The 20,472-nt window shown below is 38.6% G+C and overlaps 1 protein-coding gene across 4 annotated transcripts in view; it reads left to right on the top strand.

The window, feature by feature from the left end:
• The window catches only part of EPB41L4A (erythrocyte membrane protein band 4.1 like 4A), a 241,028-nt gene that overhangs the window by 149,480 nt on the left and 71,076 nt on the right, over window positions 1-20,472 (top strand). For all 4 annotated transcript variants that reach the window (XM_090276562.1, XM_090276561.1, XM_090276563.1 and 1 more), the window contains 3 exons: window positions 10,414-10,505; window positions 11,832-11,909; window positions 16,728-16,849. In XM_090276562.1, the coding sequence (XP_090132688.1) occupies window positions 10,414-10,505; window positions 11,832-11,909; window positions 16,728-16,849 (292 nt within the window). The remainder of the gene's footprint in view (window positions 1-10,413; window positions 10,506-11,831; window positions 11,910-16,727; window positions 16,850-20,472) is intronic.

The raw sequence follows: 20,472 nt of genomic DNA, 5'->3' as shown, positions 1-20,472 counted from the left end.
CAATAATTAACACAAGAGTAGTATTGCAGAGAGTGACAGTGATTGCAGTAGTGTCCACATAGGAGGGAGATGCCTTTATGGATGACAACCATCGTAGAGATGTAGAGATTACAGGCGATGTGATCTGATGAGATTCAAAGCTGGGAGTTTAAGAGGAAGAGAGTGACTGGTCTGAAAGTGGCAATGGGAAGAAAAGAGGATTCCCCCTTACTTTCAGCCCCAGTGATAAGAGAACAGTGGGGACAAAAAGGGAACAGCCACCACTTGAAAGGAATGAATTTGAGACAGTATCCTCAGCAGACAGCCAGGTTTCCGCTGGCACAAGAAGGTGAAGGCAGTGTGAGAGAATGGATTGGGGAACTAGGGGATTTTGCTGATGACAGGTTATGAATTCCAGAGGGCGCAAAGGGAGGGATTCAGGAGTTGATTGATAGCAGTGGGGGAAGGGAACAGATGAGGGGATGTGCTGAGCTTTACTTGAGGGTGACTGACACAGAGATAGGGAGCATAATGAGATTGGGTTCAGTGGATTCAAGGCAGATGAAGGCGGAGAGGCTGTGGAAGGCAGGAGGCAGTGAGGGCTGGTTTGCCATGTCTGCCCGGCCACCCTGCTGATGGGGGTGGGACAGGTCCCAGTGTACCAGTTCAGTCTTACCTTTTAGGGAGAGGTCCTCTTACCTGTATGCACGTGCTCGATCTTGACACTGGCTGGTGGACTTCAGGATTGGTGGGGTATCTGGGTGATACATCAAGTCCTGGGTCTCATTCGCTGTGATCAGATTTATGCTTCAGAATGCGCACTGGCTGCAGGGTAGAACATACAGGTGAAAACAGGCAGACAAGTAGGAGATTACAGACTAATCAAGGGGAGATGATGCAAAGATGGAGAAAAGTGGGCAGATTTGGGAGCCATTTTGGTGGTAAAATTGCTTCTGATTAGTAGCAGATTGAATGTTTTTGTGAAAGATACAGAGGAGTTTTGGATTATACCCAAATTTCTTGGTTTCATCAACAGGGAGAGAATGCATTCCCCAATTCCCCAGCAGTAGGCCCAGAAATTGGCATGTACTAAGCACATTTGTTGAATTAATGAAAAAAAAGAAATTCTGTTCTGATTACTTTTATGTATAATGCATCATGAAGCTAACCTCAGCTAAACTTACCCAGTGTGACAGGATGTAGAAGGAAAAGATTCCTGGCAACTCTGGCCACGCGTAATTAGACCCACTTGGCCGAACTGTCGGGCCTGCTTTGAGAAAAGTACACAGGAAGTGAGGATGGCCAGGAGCTGTCACCGTCTTGCTAGGGTTCCTTCACATTGTAAGTGGAACTATAGGTTTTTTAAAAAGTATTTTTATTTGAAAATAACTCCAAATTTATAAAAGCTGCAAAAATTAAAATAGTACAGAAACAGCCCTGGCCAGGGAGCTCAGTTGGATGGAGCATTGTCCTATACACTAAAAGGTCGTGGGTTCAATCCCTGGTCAAGGCACGTACAGGAGGCAGACAGTTGAGGTCTCGCTCTGTCTCTTTCTCCCCCCAACCCCCTCTCTCTCTAGAATCAATAAACATATCCTCAGGTGAGGATTTTTTTAAAAAGCCAAAAACATGGTCACCTGTTATTACTCACATTCACTTATTGTTAACATTTTATTTCATTTTCTTTTTCATTTGTTATCCACACACACATATGATCTTTTTCTTAATGATTTAAGAGTTTCACGTGTCATATGTATCTAAATACTTCAGCGTGTATTTCCTGAGAATAGGGATGATCTGTGATATAACCAAAGTACAGTTATCAACTTAATAAATTGAGGTTGATATAATGCTTCTGTCATCTACTTTCTCTATTCCAATGACCTAATAATGTCCTTAATAGCATTTTCCCCTTCAAGGATAAACTCTGATTAGCCTCCTTTAATCTGGAACATTTTTCCCCATTTATTTATTTATGTTTTAAATTTAAATGTTATCTTTGTTTATAGTTTACATTCAATATTATTTTGTATTAGTTACAGGTGTACAGCATAGTGGTTAATCTAGAAAATTTTTGTAGTATTTTTGTTTTTTATGACATTGACAGTTTTGAAGAATACAGTTCTATTTCACTTCTGAAAAATAGGAAGTTTCTCATTTCATATGAGTCTTGCTTCCTCGTGATCAGACTGAGAGGTCTTATGTTCTCAACTGGAAAGCGGCCCAGCTGAGGCTGTGTCCTTCTCAGGGTCTCCCTGCTGGAGGCGCATGGTGACTATCTGTCTTTTGTTGGTTAAATTTGACCTGACCACCCAGTCCTGGTGTTGCCTGATTTTCAACTGTATAATTACTATTCTTTTTCTCCTTTGCCACTAATAAGTAGTCAGTGGGGAGGTACTGTAATTCAATGCCTATACCCTGCTTCCCTTCAGAATTTCCCTGTAGATCTAGTTTTCATTGAAGCTTCTGTCCTGATCCGATTGTTTACTATTCTTGCAAAATGCTGATTTTCTAGCTTTCTGACTCCCTCCATATTTATCAGTCAGCACTTGGCATTCCATTGTAAGCAAGTCACACTATCTTTCTTTTATTTAACTTTCTAAAATTGATAACTAACATTTATTGAGGGTCAACCATGTATCAATTAGTTATTGGCATGGACTAAACTAATTTCTGGTTTTTTTTTTTCTTAGTGGTTTATAATACATTACTGTGCCTAACTATTGGGTCAGTACAAGCCCTTTTAATCTGGCTTTTGTGCTCTCTTGTTACTTTCTTCTGCTTTGTTACTCTCTTTCACTTTGGTACAATATGGTATTTCAGATGCATCTTCTACCTACCCCACATCCACCTTTATCAACCATTTCTCCAAACAGCCCTGATTCCCTTTAGTGGGGAAAAGTCATGACGTAGGTATTAGATGTGGTCCTTGCTACTGGGGTGACTTTGTTTCTTGGTCCTTATAGTAGACAAAGCTAGGGATTATATGCATGCATGTATACATGCATACAAATATACATACATATGTACTTATGTATGCATATAAACATGCTTATACACATTTTAGAAATCATGATCTCATACCATACCTCTAATTTCCATCCATCCCCACAGGATTACACACACACACACACACACACACACACATACACACACACACACATAGTTTATTTATTTGAGGGAGGGATCAAGGGAAGGCAAGAGAGAGAGAGAGAGACATTGATTTGTTCTTCTACTTATTTATGCATTCATTGGTTGCTTCTTGTGTGTGTCCTGACTGGAGATCTAATGTGCAACCTTGGCGTATTGGGATGATGCTCTAACCAGCTGACCTACCTGGGCAGGGCTCCACAGGGATTTTTTTTTGCCTTTCCTCATTTCATATTTGTGTATCCTTTTTTTGGCCACAAGAACCTTGGCTCCAAACACTAGTAACACATGTACTCATTTCCTCAATTCCAAAATACAACACAAACAGTTTCAGAGTTGCTTTGGCCAAACCACTGAAGTTGACAGTGTTTTGCAGTGCTTACACTCACGCAGAGCACCTTGCCAAACCTGAGGACGTATTAGTCAATACCGTGTTCAAAATTTACTTGGATTGGCCCTTCCCTCCCACATTTCCTATAACTGTGGTGTGGTGTCTGTGTGATATCTAGCTAGGTTTACTTGTTTCAGTTTGTTTTTGGTTATAGGTCTCCTCCTCGTATCCTTTCTTATTTGATTTTTTTCTGAAGATGTAGAAGATTAATATGCTTTTAAAAGTAAAACTGTGCAAAAGCACATTCAGAAAAGTAATTGCTAACTCCCATATTCCTTCAGTCCTGTTCCTTCACACTTCCTTGTATGTAACGAACTTCAGTGTGTTATGGTTTATCCTCCCCGTGTTTCCATTTGCAAAGATAAGCATATTTTAAATGTTTCCTTCTTTCTTGTCTAAAAGATAGCATACTGTATATATTATTTTGCACTTCATTTTCCTTTCACCTACTAATTCCTCCCAGAAATCTCTCTATATCATTTTATTGAGCGCTTATTCTTTTATACAGCTGTGTTGTACTCAATTGAGTTTATATTGCATAGTTTACTCAGCCAATCTCTTGTGCTGGGACATTTAGGAGTTTTCACATATAAATTTTTCTTTAATCAATAACTTTGTGCATAGTATTTTTTATATTGTAGGAGGGTGTCTCAGGGGTAAATCCCCAGGAGTGGGAATGCTTGGTCAAAGAGTAATGTCATTATGCGGTTTGTCAGTTATTGCTGTATTCCTCCTCTCCAGCCTCCATGCAGTTTCTATGGCGTTTAGCATTTCTGCCTACAGTGTATGAGCATACCTGGGACTATAGATGTAATATTTCTCCCCAAGTCTTCCTAACTATGGCTTTGTGAGTAATATTTGGATTCCGGTGCTACACGACAGTTTGGTTTGGGGTCACTCAGGTTCAGTGATGGACCGCTAGACTTGTGGTCACAGCATGGTTCAAGTCCAGGTCTCTCACTTCCCTAACTTTGTGTAATTCACTCAAGATTTATCTTATATTTACTTGTCTATAAAATGAGGATGATAATACCTGTCTTACAGTGCTGTTGCCAGGTTTAAAGCACCTAGCCTAGATTTGGACATGTAATAGGCACACAGTACCTGTATCTGAATTGGAACTGTCTTGACCTCATGCCTCTTAGAACTACTGAAGTTTTGCACAAAAAAGGCCATTGGGAGCACCTCGTTCTTGACCGGTGTTGGCTGGTGAGTGGCTTGTGCCAAGGCAGGAAGGGGAGCCTAGGTTTTCCTGGCCCTTGGACTTACCTTTGTTTCGTTTACTAGAGTGTTTGTTGACATTCTCTGTAATTAAAACACATAGGTCATTGGTTTAGAAGAAATTTTTAACTTGTGCTATAAAATTTTTTAATGGTATGAGTAGATCTTACTAGATAGGCCTTTTTAAAACAGCTTAAGTAACATTTGCTAATTTTTAAAAACATTTGTGAGACTGGGAATAAAGACTATCATTAAAAATTAAATCTGCAAGAGAGAAATGCTGACATTTTAGTAAATGCTACAGTTTCTCTAAAAAAGCAGATGAGGAAAAGATAGAGTAAAAACAACAATAACCCAAGCAAACCAGCTGGAATTCTTGGTTGGTATCTGAACTTCTTCATATGGGAAGCAGAATAAGGTCAACGTAATACTTTTCAAAGTTTACTGAAACATATCAATATTTTCTAATGATTTGCTTCATATTCTTTTTTTTTTTTTAACTTTGAAGGAAAGGAAAAAAGAGAAACAACACAATTTAACACAACCAACTCTATAATTTATGTTTTTATGAACCTAGAAAGAGTTACGTAAATTATTTATCAAGCAATCAATTTACTCATCTGTAGAAGAGATAAAGAGGTTTCCCACGTTTAGTACGTATTTTGGATATATAACCTGCACAGCTGACAAGAATACTGGAATATTTTTGCTGTTTTTGTTCTTTTATTGTAAACTATAACATATATGCAGGAATGGAAATTAATTTTATTCTCTGAGTGCTCTGCTGAAATGCACATGATTTTTAATTCAAACCATATTACATGCATTTCAAAAAGAATTGAAAAAAACTGTGTGTAAGTGTGTAGGGGTGTTTGTGTGGTATAATATTTTTTAAAACAGAGTCCTGAAAAAACATTTCCTTGAAAAATGTTCTTCCTATATATAAATCAGGGAAATGCCAACCACCTTAACAGCTCTTGGAGAGTCACAGTACACATTAGTACAGCGAAAGATCTGAGTATTTCAGCCATAAGGAAGGATGGAATACTGCCATTTGTGACAACATGGATGGATCTTGAGAGTATCATGCTAAGCAAAATAATTCAGATGGAAAAGACAAGAACCACATGATTTCATTCATATGTGGGATATAAAACAGAAAGCAACAGTGAACAAACAAAACAAACTCATAGACACAGGAACAGAGTGGTCCTTACCAGAGGGGAATCGGGGCAGCGGGAGGAGGAAGAGGGGAAAGGGGGTCAAATTTATGATGACAGAGGGAGACTAGACTTTGGGTGGCGGGCACACAGTGCAGTGTACAGCTAGATGATGTACTATGAAACTGTACACTTGAAACTTATATAACATTACTAACCAATGTCATCCCCCATAAATGAAAAGATGCGAGTATTTAACCCATTGTTTCCCAAATGTACTTGACCATAGAGCTCTTTTGGGGGACAGTATTATAAGACACTAACATTGTAAGAAACACTCTTCAGGGAGCACTGTGTAAAGAAAAAGCTTGAGTAAGATAATATTTTATCAATGTTTTAAAATTTCCTTTTAACATCCTATCCAAATAATAGCGAGATTGGTAATCCTTTTTGTTGCAGGGCTCACTCTGAATTCTTCCTCTGGGTTGGGATGTCTGGCAGAGAGAGCAATGGGAAATAAGAAGAAATCATTAAAGCACACACTGCTCTCTCACATACACAGTTCAATTTTTTTAAATGCAGTTATTCAATCTCACCATTTTTAAAGATAAAATTTCTCAGAACACTTAAAATTTTGTGATACCTCTTTAGTCTCTGTTTTCAGTTAAAGAATAAAATAAATCTTTTCAATTTCACCACTTGCCTTCCTTTGCTTTGTCGGTAGTTATTTCATTCATTTGCTACCAGCCTTCTTTTGATTTTGGTTTTGCTCCCTCCCCTCCCCCAGTCCCTAAAATAAGTTAACAATTGCCAAGTACATGTATTGTAAATCTTCTAGAGATTAAATGTTTCTTTAAAAAAAATCCCTCAGTACTTTAGACCAGTAATCTTCACACTTCCCTTTAGCCTCTCCTGTGCCTCTAGAGATCATCAATGCTCTCTGCTGCAGGTCTTGACAGAATATAATGACAGCATCTTTCTACTGTTAACAGCACTAATCTATTTTACTCTTAAATATCTGACCTATGCACTGTACCTTTGGGTACTTCTGGTGACCTTGGAGATGGGCAAATGTATAGTAATTTGAGCATTATTGGGGATTGAGATGTTCATCCTCATAATTCTAGGGAGGCTGGGGAAGGCAGACTGTCCAGTTGCTGAGGCTTCCCAGGGCAGAAACAGAAGTGGCTGGAGTGTGGGCTGTGTGTCCGAGGAGGGTCAGGCTTGGGAGAGGCAGGGAAGCCTGACCCGCCCCATGGAAAGCAAGTTGCTGTGCAGCTTGCTCTGGTAGCCCCTCTGTGACCCTTTCTGTCATCTCAATGTACTTAGGAGAATCCAGGCTAAAGTAGATTTATTTCTTCAAGATTGCAGAGAGAAACATAGACTGCAAAGATGGGGAAAGAGACTGAGAAGACCAGAGGGAATTAGGTTGAGAATTCATCAATATGATACAGGTCCTGAATTCTTAACACATGGCGGAATTGAGGGTTTGAGCCAAGTTTACTATAGATCCACAGTCCAGTGGAGTCCCGCATGATATCTTGAGTTACAGGTGATTTAAGCTTAAAAAGAGATAGGTTCAGGCCATAGCTTTTCTTCTGGCATGAAAGGACAAAAGCTTTGAAGGTGTTTTGGTAATTTTGCCAAAAGCAAGCATTACATGCTTGGATAAAGTATTTTAGCAGTAGATTGGAATGAACTTAAGTTAAGCAGAGCCTCCTCTTTGCATGAATGAATGGAAGGGTGCTCATTGTTTGGAAAGGCTTAGGAGGGGAGTGGTAGGCAGAGAGAGACATTTGCAATGCTGCATCAGTTACCTTGAGCCAGCAGGTGCTCTAAGTGGCAAAAACACGCCCAGTTTATTGCGAATCCTTGGTTCCTTTTTTTTGTTGTTAACCCTCCTTTTAGTATTTGGATTGTTCTGCAAACAATGGGATAAAAACCAGGCAGCTGGTGTTAAAGCCCTGTATAAATGGAGGATGAGTTTATACGTGTTATTTGCACATAGAAAAAATAATTAGGAGGCCCGTGGGAGGCTCTTTTGTTAAAGAAAGTTGAGAAAACCCATTTCTGGTTATCCTTTCATTAAGTAATGACTCTTTTAAAAACGTACTAAAAAATCACATACCTTGTAACTAGGTCTCTATTTGAAAAGCAAATGAATATGAATGTTTATGTGCAGAATGAAGTGAAAATCAGTCCACGGAAAATTTGAGATTTCTTTTATTTTTAAGACTGAATGCTTTTTGGTTTCTCCTTCACTTTTAGAAATCTGGATTGTATGTAATTAAGTAACTTTTTGAAAATTTGATTCAGGTATGTAACTGCCACCTTATTCATGGGCGCTCTTGCTAATATGAGAAATTGCCTGTGTCAGAGAGCAGTCACTGCCAGCCACCTTTTCTTGTCACTGGTGACGCCCAGGAGGTCCTGCTTCAGTTACTAAAAGGCACAGGAAGATGGGGGTGCACATACTGTGGAGGGTGGTAGAGGGGGTGCAGCCTGTCCTGTACTTGCTTTGTTGTAATCATTTGTCCTGATAACAGTGCAGTCACAAGCAAAATTATTGTAAAATATATAGCCTGTACGTTCTATTCTTGGATAACCCAGTGACCTTAAAAACACTCACCTGTTACATAAGAAACGCTTCATAGCAGTTGCCTCTGGGGAGGGAATTGGGGACAGTGGTTTCCATTGTGTATCCGCTTTGGTAACTTTTGGTGTTTGTACCGTGAGTGTGTGTGTACTATATATTTTTAAAAGGAAAGTAAAAGGAAAAAAAAATCCTTCTAAGCATTCCCATCTCCTAACCGGATGCTTGGTTTCCCACCCTGCCGCAGGGACCTTTTGTGATTTCCTCTGCACTTCCTTTCCCAGCGCTAGCCCCGCCCCCCACCTCCTGCCTGTTTCTTTTTCTTTCTAGGAAAACACTTTCTGCATTCACTGGCTTTTCTTCTGCACCTCTCATTTTGTGCTCCCTACCCCATTCATGAAGGTCGTTGGAGACTTCTCACCACGAGAATGCAGTAACCTCCTCTGAAACCCTGTTTGACCTTTCTGGGTCACTTGAGATTTGTGCTCTCCTCCCAGGCTCCCTGACCATTGCCTTCTGGTCCAGTTTGACCTCTCTCATCTCTGTGGTCATTTGGCCTTTCTTCACTCTGTTCCCTCTTTCTGAGCAACTCTTTTATATACTCTTGGGTGAAATAATCTGTCAGAAGATAGGACTCTTCAGCTCTACATCTGTACGTTTACTGGTCCAACTACTGGGCATGGTTAGTTCTCAATTCCATGGGCATCTCAGAGTCGAAATAGCCTGAACTGACTGTCCATTCCCTCGCCAGCCAAATGCCCATCCCTCCAAGTGCTGCATTTTAGTACTTCGCAGCACCCAAGCCAGAAACCTGGGGGTTGTCCTGAGTTCTTCCTTCACCTCACTAGGTTTTGGAATTATAAGTTGCCCTGCTGCAACATGCGTATATTGGCTCTGTTTTCGTCACACCCTTTCAGTTTTACAAATAAACTTCTAAACTGGGCCTCATTCCAGATGGACTTGGGAGAAATTTCATGCATATAAATGTTTTGTCCTTATTAAAAGTAGCAGAGGTAGGGGGTATTTTAATTATTCCTCTGCATTGACAATTTTGTTTATGAAGCCATAGAAACCTCATTCCAGGGACATTTCTGCAATTGAGACATGAACTTGTTTTTTATTTGAAACTAAATTAGCAATTATATAACTTCACAGAGCTGTGGTTTGTTATTTTAGTACTTATGTTGTTTGCCTGCTCAGTCATTTAAAAACATAAATAGTATCTTCTCCTGCACAGTTTGAATTTCCTCTACTATTGCCTTTGTTTCTTATGTATTAAATGTAGGTAATTAAGTAACCACCAGATTAAAATTATAGTTAAAATTTATTACATACCTATTATATGATATTTTACAAATGCCACATCATTTAATTTAATTCCCCCAGTAACTTGATGTAGAATGGAGAAAGTCAGAATCAGACATTATTTAACTTGCCCAGATTATACTGCTGTGCTGGTTGTTTCTCCCTGTGACCCTCTTGAGGTTCATTAGATATCAGTTTAAGTGGCCTGGATATCCCTGCAAGTAATACATCTATAAGCACCTCCTTTTTATTGGGAGTTGATTTGCACACAATCAGCACTTTTCCTGTTTTGGTACCCAATTGTGACAGAAGAGTTGGTTGTACTTCAGTACCATCACCCTGGTTATCTGTGGTCATGGGTGATGGAGAACTAGGTAGTCAAGGTAATGGCATTAAGATCTACATGGAACTTATATTGCAATTTTCATTAATTAAGATTTTAAGGCAAGCCTCCAAAGATAGTTAGAAAGAAATAATTATTCTTCATTTTATGTGTTAACAATAATTTCTCTGTTTTCTTGAAGTTTTGTTACCTAGAACAGAAATTCAGGTGGCTGTCATCTGAAGAATGTTATAGTCAGTCATTCCTGTTTGCTCTCTTTTTTCTCTCTCAGTGCAATGAGACCTCATTCTTCTTTGAAGCTCAAAGTAAAACTGCTTGCAAGCATCTGTGGAAGTGTAGTGTCGAACATCATACGTTTTTTAGGTATGTTCATGTGAAAGTTTTGTTCATTGTTCTAATAAGTGAAAACCACATTTGTTTTTATAACAAGAATTCTGTTATATCTGTAAGTAGAAATTGAGAAATTTTTCTTTTATTTTTTTTTTTCAGTTACCTAATTCTCTTGATCACATTAATACAAATAGGTATATATATCCACACATACATATACATAGATACCTTCGTTGCTCACATCATAAGAAAAGGCCAAGGACATTTTTCTTTTTTTTTGTAAAATGTGTAGCTTTGGTGTTTGTGGAAATTGTGTTCTGCTGTAGACATGCTAAATTTGAAATGCCTGTTGTCACCCAGGTGGACATGTTAGGTGTATAGGCTTATTAGAAAGACCAAGGTCGACCATGTAAATTTACTTAGTGTTTTAGCAAAGAGGACTGGATGAGGTCACCTATGACATTTAGAGGACAGGAAGAGCCAGCCACAGATTACAAGAAGGAGTAACCAGGAAAGTGTGCAGGAAAACGGGAAATGAAGGAGGGAAATGTCGTGGTGAAGAGGGAGCTGGCAGCTCTCAGGCGTGCCCCTGCAAGGTCAAAATGGGGGGAAAGAATTGACCATTGGATTGCGGGGACACATTTTGTTCATTTCACATCCTTATGGTGTAAAGATAAAGCTAAATTTTATTAAGTAATACATTGAGTTTTATTTGTGTTTTTAATTTTAAAACCAGATGAACTCTTTCCCTTATTCCTATTTGATTTGCATAGAACAATTTCCCCAAGTAGCATGATATCGGAGAATTATTCTTATAAAATGACCAATATCCTTTATAGAGTTTATATTAGGGGAGGGATGTTGCCCAGAAAGCCTGAGACATGACCTCTATCTAGTTCAGTGGGCTGGGTGGAGGAGCCGTGTCTGTTGAAGGTGCCTTGAAATGGGAAGTTCTGGAGCATATGGTACGAAGAAGACCGAACCACCACGTCAGGTGTGATTCACTGCTGTGAGCACCTTGGCTTGGCTAAATCAGCATAGTGACAACGTTCCAAGAATTATTTAAGTAGAGAAAGTAATTTGATTCACAACTGAAGCTTCTGATGACAGTGATGTCTTTAAGAAATATGCGTATTTTGATGTTTTAGATATATACATTCCTAGAATGTGGTTGTGTTTCAATGACTAGCCTGTTATAACTGATTATTATTTTCTGCCAATATGTGGAATAAATCAGATATTTTGACTAGCTGTTAAAGTGTTAACATCATTACATTTTCTACATAGTTTTTGTCCACATGTTGCGTAAGTATCTGTATTTATGAGTCTTTATTTACTTTTATCTTAAAAATTCATTAGGATGCCAGAAAATGAATCAAATTCATTGTCAAGAAAACTCAGCAAGTTTGGGTCCTTGAGTTACAAGCACCGGTATAGGTAAGTGGCATTTTTCCCTTGGGGAGTATATGTGAATACATAAACATTTAATTTAGCTGTCCACATACATACACATTACAGGTTTTTATAAATTTTTTCTACAGGGCCAATGAATTTCATAAGCATAATAGTTTATTAAAACAATTTTGACAAAAAATGATTTTTCAGGTTTTATTTAATGTCTGTATTAGCTATATTAGGTTTAGGACTTCTAGAATGTACTAAAGCTTATCTTCAGAAATGTATTTTGATGCACATTTCACTTATTTCTAATTATGTTGTGATTATGAAACAAAATAGATATTTTGAATAGTAGCTGATCAGTGTTCTTAGGACATTCAGTTGATGCCCGGATGTAACACAGTTTACTTTATATCATGGATCAGATCACATTTCCTGCAGCATAAATCCTACATGTGATAATGCTAGATATCTAAACTTTGCTAAGTTGCCATGTATTATGATAAATGTTCTCCTTTTATTATTTCATTTAATCATCACAGTTTTCTTAATATTACCCTCATTAATATGTGAGGAAACCAAGGCTTAGAGAGGGCAAGTCACTTCTCAAGGTAACCCAGCTAGGAAGAAGTAAAGTGGGGAATCCCACCTGGCAGTCTGACTGCAGAGCCTGTGCTTCTATCCATTAGGCAAACTATTAGCCTGTTGCAGGAAAAGCCTGGTTGTGAGTGTCATGAAGCCAGGCAGGTGCTTGTGTCTTTTTCTAATACCAGTATTAAAAATGGGAGCCGTCACTGTTCTGAAAAAAACAATTGTTTTGTTTTAACTCCTGTTAAGTGGAGAGCCTGTGACAGGCAAGACAGGTATTGGTGCCTAGAGATACAAAGATTCAGATCTAACCACCTCCCCATCAGAGAGCTCCAGTATGAGGCTGGTCGCAGGCCCTGTAAAACCCAAGCAGGGTTCAGAAACGCTGCTTAGGAGGTGGCTTATTGTTCTGTCTGTCCCACTGGAGACCTCGCCAAATGAAAGGCTTACCTAGGAGAGTTAAAAATAAAGCTGAGTCAAGTGTTTGCAGGACAAGGATATGCCAGATTTGGATTCTTCTCTCTTATATACCAATTTTTTTGGTTTTGAATTTGAAACCAGAGATCATCAATAACAGAATGTTTATTATTAAATGCTTGCTGTGTTCATCTTTACATATTATTCACTTGGATATTTGCTCATTTGATTACTTAAATAAAACTTATATTATCGTATTATAGATGTTCTCAGTATTTAGTATTCATTGATATATAAAAATTTAACCTTTGGGTTATCGAGGTTCATTCCCAGACAGTGATATAATTATCAGGAATGTAAGGGGAGAGTACATACTTTTATATGGAGAACAGCTAATTTTCACCATTTTGGCTGCTCCTTCCACTTAGGACATAAAACATTTCAGGGGTTATAGGGAAAATGTGTCACTCTATCTCCATGTTTCTACTGTTAAAATTATAATTATGCTCTTTAACATATGCTGTAGTTGGTTTCCACAAATTTACTTATACCTGATTTCTCAAATTTATTGAAATGCAAGTGTGTGGCTACTAGGAATTATTATTATTGCGTTTTGCATGTTAAATATCATTTCTTCCAAGAAAGAATTGGTAGCTCTGTTAAATGTGTTCTAATTTAGTGGCTGGTTTTAATTGCCTGGTATGTCTTAATGAAACCCAAGTCTCTGTGTCTGTAGGTAGAAAGCACTACGTAATGTTATACCATCCCTGGAAGAAATATGCTTCATTCCACTGCCCAGAGCTAGGCTTGGAGAGGGATGGGTCTCTGGCTGCTGGTTAGTCACTAGCACATAGACTGTTAATTGTCAAATGAGGCTAGATAACCAGCGTTTAACAAACATCATATGCCTGCCCCTTTCTTGAGATATTCTGTAGACCTCATGGAAGGAAAGCAGAGCCTTAGAAACACAGAAGGCCTTCTTCTTTACTCTGCAGGCCCTAGAGCATGGGGGATAAAGAACAGCCTAGCAAGTGCTACGTGTGTGAATGTGGGAATGTCTGTATATGTATCTATAACTGTGTTTAGATGTTTACGCAGGTGTGTGTGTAGGTGTATGTGATGTAGGAAGACAGAGTTCTAGTCTTGATCCCTTTCCTGCATCTTTGGGCTTGCAGAATACTGAGGAAATTCCAACATCTTTTAGGAAAATTAGTCATTGCTTAAGAATGGAAAAATCAGACATTTTTAGTGATGTGTGACAGCCAGTCTTTTCCAAAATTCCAAATTAAATTTATGGGGAAAGGCTGAGCTAAAATCTGACAATCTAATTCTTTTGTTGTTGTTTTGTTATCAGATACCAATAATCTGAATAACGGTTGATCAAATCTTTGATTGAAATATTTTATTATACACTGATTTCTCTTTTCCTGAATCCCTTAAAAATTAACTTTGCCTTTACCTCTTGTTCAGTTTTTAGGGGACTCCTAATTTTGATGAGTGAATGAGTTGTGGAAAACTTATATTCCAGAAATGAGAATTGGGCCTGAGAAACACCCCTGAGAATCCAGATATCCTTCTTGCAGGACTTAAATCACATGAACTTTCCATATTTCTTAAAGTGTGGAAGAGAGAACAAGTTCTCACGAGAACCTCCTTTGTGTCTAGTGCTTTCACGTGTTACTTTATTCAGTCCACTCAGTGACCTGCCAAAGGAGATATCATATCCTCATTTATACAGAATAGACATTTGAGCCACCAACCCCAAAGTAAACTAACTGAAATAAAAACCTTTAACCAGTAAGTGGCAAAGCTGGGATTTGGACCCAGGTGTCTCTGTCCTTGTTCTCTTTCCTCTACCCTACTGATGGCCAATTATGTCCCCACTTTGGGGCTGAGAAGGGACACTCTGCATAGAGTGGGAGTGTGTGTGCCTGAGTGTGAGGAGGAAGGGAAGTGGGTCATTCACGGGAATGAATCTCTGTCCTGTCACTACAAAGAGTCACCAGGCACTGGAAATCTCTCTAGTTAAAAACTACTTTCTGCTACAAGGAAATAGTAAGAATACTGCACAGGAATGTTCTGCTAGGAAATAGTAAGAACAAGTAGAAATATATTACAAATAATGCAAGCAGGGCTCCAGGAGATTAAAAAATAATCTGTTGAAGACCACCTACAGTTGTAACAGAGCTATGTTTTTTTAGGCAAGGCTTGCAACTTCAAACCCAGTGGCTGAGTGTTCTCCTCCTTTGCCCACTCTGCCAGGCTGTGCCACACTGACCAGCTGGAGGTCAGAAAGCTTGTTCTGGTCCTGGGTCCCACACAGCCTGTGACAGATCAACTCATGTTCCTCGATCATAGTTTTATTAATCTTTGATATGATTTTTTCATTCCTCCTTAATTCCTGGGAGAGAAACCATGAGGAAACATTGAATGATGTAAAATCTCATTATAAAATGTCTCAGTGGTCCACATGGTTATAGTTTTAGGGCAAATATTTTTTTACTCTATGCAATAAAGTACACAGTACGCACATCTTATAGCAGAGGAAGTCTTGAAAGCATTTATAATAATGGAATTTTAGTCTCTATATGGATTTTATTTTAATCTTTTCAGGAGAGAGGTGTTGCTATTTGTACTACCTTTAAAATAATAATTAGATTTCTAGTGGAAGAAAACCTGTCCCAGTTTGCTTCCCTGGGTCCCCCTGGTTCTCATGAACTATTGAATACAAAGTACATTCATGGATGGAACCTGGCATCTCAATTTATGGTAACTCATATCAAGTGGTGTCCCCAGTTAGCCTGTTGAGAAGCCACTTTTTATGAGTGTTTCAAGGATGTTTTAAAATTTCTAATAAAGGTGGATGGGGTAGGTAAGGAGAGGAAACTTTCCCAAGAGCATGTAAGAGGTGAATTTTGCTTTATAAATCTCATTTGGGAGAGATTCACCAATATTTATTCTATAAATGTAGGGTAAGTAGGATTTGGGGCCATTAAAAGGCTTTTTGTTGATGGCTTTTCTTAAGGTGAATCAAACTGGACAAATAGAAATGCATTTTTTTTGGTATCTAAGTGATATTGTAGGTGAAAATTTCACCTAAAATATTTAGATGAATGTTGGGGTCATTCATTGGCTCCAATTCAGCAGCTGTGGAATCCATTTTCAGTAGGATGAATGTTCACTGAAATCCAAATGAAAATCACACAATTCCTTCAGCTTCATCCATCCTCAGGGAAAGCTCACCCTCCTGAATCCTCACGGACTCTTCAGAGAAGTAGCGCTGTGCTTGGGGTTATAGGCCTGTCTTAAGTCTTCCTGGGCACCTGATCTGGTGCAGGTGAGGTGAGCGTAATACATGGTTGATTGTGCTGCAGCAGGGCCAAGTGTAGGTCACACAGTGGTCCTGTGAGGATGCCTTACAACTTGCCATGTAAGTCTAACATGGGGTCGTGCTGATTCATGCAGAGTCATTGCCCTTATCCTGTTCAGCCCAACATAATTTCTTCATTATTTTGTTGTACAGCTGGAAGGTGATCAGCATTCTCTATTTCTAGCCCATCATTCTGCTAAATCTAAACCTACTCTTCTTTTAATAAACCCTCTTTCCCTGTTCCTTTGCCTGAAAGATATTCCTTCTATCTAACCTAAATGTGTCCTATTAGAATTTAGTGCTACTGTACTTCCTTGGTTAATATTACAATGAGATCTATTGAAAACCCATATATGCTTACAGCCCATGTGAATGTGTGTTTTGTTTTCTTTTCTTACTTTGCAGATATTCTGAATGAGCTGTTGCTTAATTTTGTGGCTGTGTGGTTATACCTGTGTTAATCAAAATGTTGCATTTTCAAGTGGCAGGACAGCATTGCAAATGAGTCGAGATCTTTCTATTCAACTTCCCCGGCCGGATCAGAATGTGGCAAGAAGCAAGAGCAAGACTTATCCTAAGAGAACAGCACAATCTCAGCCAGCAGGTGAGTCACTGATGTAAACTTGCATTTCCTTTTTGACTGGTGTGGTGTAAGGTATGCTCAGAGAGTGACTAGACCCCAATAGCTTTTTAATCATTCATACTAGAATTTTTAATTTGATCCTGAAAATTTTGAAACAGTCAGAAATTATTAGTAAGTAGACAAGTAGTCTGCTGGAATCACCATAACCTGCTTAGTGACTATACTTTCTTTTTGAAGACATTAAAGTCTCACTGAGTAATTTTTTAGTTGGGGGTATCTGAGATTAGAATTGAAACAAATTCTTAGAAAAGTCCTTTTTCTAAAGAACACTGTATAATCTATACAAAATTTAGTTATGTTTTGTTATTGTTGGTGTTTTATTGTGAAATATAATATACATATAGAAGAATGTATATATGTGTGCGTGTAATACACACACACACACACACACACACACACACAAAATCTAACGTAGCCTGCAAGCCAGGAAGTGTTCCCTGTTTGCCTGCTCACACCTTTACCGTTCCCTCTTTCCCCAACTATAAAAAACACCCTCTGATTTTGTGGTAGTTGTTCCCTTACTTTTTGTTATAATTTTACTACTTATGTAACTTTCTCTGAGCAGACTAATTTATCTTGCCTGTGTTTAATGTTATGTGAAGCAATCATGGCCTGTGTTCTTTTGTCCTGCTTCTATCAATGTTATATGTAGTGTGTACCAAAGTGCATTTATTTTTCTTGCTGTGAGTATTCTAATGTATGACAGTTACTTTACCTTCCTACAGTTGATGGACATTTGGGTGATTCATACATTTTTGGTTTTTAATGTGGACTATTTCTTTAATAAAACCTCTTAATCCATCATTTTTATTCCGTGTTTAAGTTCAGAGCCCATAGAATTTTACTGACTTTGGTGGTGGCATGCTTATAGATCACCCTTGTCTGACACTCTCCACAAATTTTCACATGTTTTATCTCACCTGAGCCTCAAAATAACCCTGTGATATAGGGCAAAGCAAAGAGTACGTTCCCATTTTGCACAGCAGGAAGACATGATGCAGCAACTAGGTAGCGATGGGGCTGGGATGAGAGCCCAGGTCTCCTGGGTCATTTTGCTGTATAGTACTGTGTGAAGTGAATGGAATTTTTAATAACAATACTTCACATCTGAACATTGCATGACAATTGATACATCCATTGTTTCATATAACTCTTAGGCCGGGGCTATGAAGGAAGTGTTTGAGTTTGCTCCACTGCTGCTGGCTGTGACAATGTCACTTGACTTGTTTCTGAAGCCAAATTAAATCTGATTGTAGGTCCCTTCCTGTCACTAGACTGGGAGGAAATTCTTTCTGATGGGTCCATAGTGGCAAAAATAAGACATGATTTAATTTTGCAGTAGATTATTTTGCCATGAAAGTATCATCATTATCCCAGTTTGGGTGATGAGGAAACTGAGATTTAAAAAGGTAATTTGGTTGAGATTACATAATAAACAGGTAGCTTAGGACAAAAATTTCAGCCTTAATATTTAATATCTTTGTCTTAATTTTTTGTATTTTTGTTTATGAGCAATATTTAATCACACTTAGATCAAGTCCAGTGTGATATAATCAATAAGCAAACTTTCAAATCCTGTGCTATAACTGAAATGCCATGCCTCAGGAAATTATTCTGAGACCAACTGAGAATATCAAAAGCATTCCTTGCTTTAAATCCACATTTTATTTTACTTGAGATGCAGGAATGATCACACATACTTTTTATACAAATCCACTCAGGTTGCTTCTTTTCTTCTCATATGATCTTATTAAAACATCTGCCCCCATAACATGTTTTTTTTTAAACTCTTTTTGGAAGCCCAAATTCTGGAAGCTGATTAATTTAGAGACAAGGGGTTTGTTTTGGTTTTGATTTTCTCATGGCTTATGCAGGTCCACTGAAACAGTTTTCACAAAGCGACCCGGGGCTGTATTGAGCCCCAAACCCCACCTCCTTATGTTCTATTAGAACACCTGCTCTCTTTGGTAGGGGATGAGGATGTGGCTAACGCATGGCCCAGGCTTCTCTAGTGCACATTCTCAGCAGCAGGTGAATCTTTTAAAAGTGGAGCACAGGTTATGCTTTTATTATTATTATATTATATTTGCTTTAGAAAATTTAGGAAACTTAGAACCTACCCACCTAAAAAGAAAAAAAAATCATATTCAATTCCATTATCCTAGTACTAACACTAACATAGCCTTCTAGTCATTTGTATATCTTTTCTGCAAAAGTTATATAGTAATGTTTTGCAACTTACCTTTCTTATCTAGTAATATATCTTGGATATGTTCTAATAAATTTTTTAATGGTCTTGTATAGCACCATTTTAAGATCTGTATAATTTTTTCCTGCATATATGTATAGACTTGACATAATTTATTCAACCAATTTTTAGTTCTTGAGTATCGAAGCTGCTTCAAATTTAGAAGACTATAACTATAATTAAAGTGAATGTTCTTGTAGTAATATATTTAAGCATTCATGTTAATTTATTATACATATCTTAAACAGTGGTGTATTTTCATCCGTTTTATTTTTAAAACAGGATTGTACAGTGCTATGTTTAAAAACTAAGGCTTGGCTGTACATACATTTTATTTTGATGTAAATTACTTCCAGCCTAACTTCTCAGGCCTGTGTTCCACAGAACTGTGACGTGTTCTGAGGCCCCAGAGATGAGCCTCCCCTTGACAGTGCGTGATTGCCGGGGTGGGGAAGAATGGTTGAGCAGATGTCAACGGTGCAGTGTTACAGTTGCTGTCATGTACATATGAAAGATGTTGTGAGGCAGGGATTACTATTATTCTGTTGCTTTAAATGTTATATTTTCTCTTTCCTCTAATTCAGATGTACTCTGCTTTGAGTCTCAGGTGAATTCAGCTGGTAGAGACTCAGTCTCAGCCATCTCCCACTTCTAAGGTCATAGATGGGTTCTTTGAAAGGGACCCTCTTGTCTTCAACTACATCAGTCACCACTGTGCTTTTTGTCCCAGCCCACCAGGGCTCATGAAGGTGGGCAGTTCTGTGTGAGGCTGGGTTGCTGCCTTTGGGGAGGGGAGGGTTTTTTGGCAAGTCACCCGGGCTTAGGGTTGTCAGTTGATGATTGTTGGTGCCAATTCAGTGCTTATAGCAATCCCCAATTTGGGGTGTGGTAAAGAAGGAAACTTTATTCAGTGCAAACAGCTCAATTAGGATACAACACGGCTGTGGCATAGCTCAATAGTGTTACAGCTCAATTATGAAACAACATGACTGTGGAATAGCACAGCTCCCAGGTGGCCCTTGCTCTGCTGGGCCCTGCTCTGCTCTGGTCCAGTGAGATATCTTCAGTGTTTCAGCTCCAGCCTGAGAATGTAGTCTCTAGGCTTCAGTGAAAAGGGAAAGTTGCCCTTTCCAAGACAGAGGGAAGCTGACCTACATAGAGAGAAGTCTCTGCCCCTCGTCCCTGATTGGTTTGTCCTCATGCCGATGAAGACTCCAAGTCTTTGCAGTTTGATTGGTCCAAAAAGTACTGTTCTGATTGGTCAGAATGGAGCTGCTCTGATTGGTAGGTAAAGATACTGATGGGGGGACAGAGCTGTGCAGCTCCAATTGGATAG

Source organism: Furipterus horrens, unplaced genomic scaffold (genome assembly GCF_987537825.1).
Source record: "Furipterus horrens unplaced genomic scaffold, mFurHor1.1.pri manual_scaffold_5, whole genome shotgun sequence".
Classification (NCBI taxonomy): Eukaryota; Metazoa; Chordata; class Mammalia; order Chiroptera; family Furipteridae; genus Furipterus; species Furipterus horrens.
The sequence above is the reverse complement of the archived record's forward strand: the minus strand, read 5'-3'. Positions and strand labels throughout refer to the sequence as shown.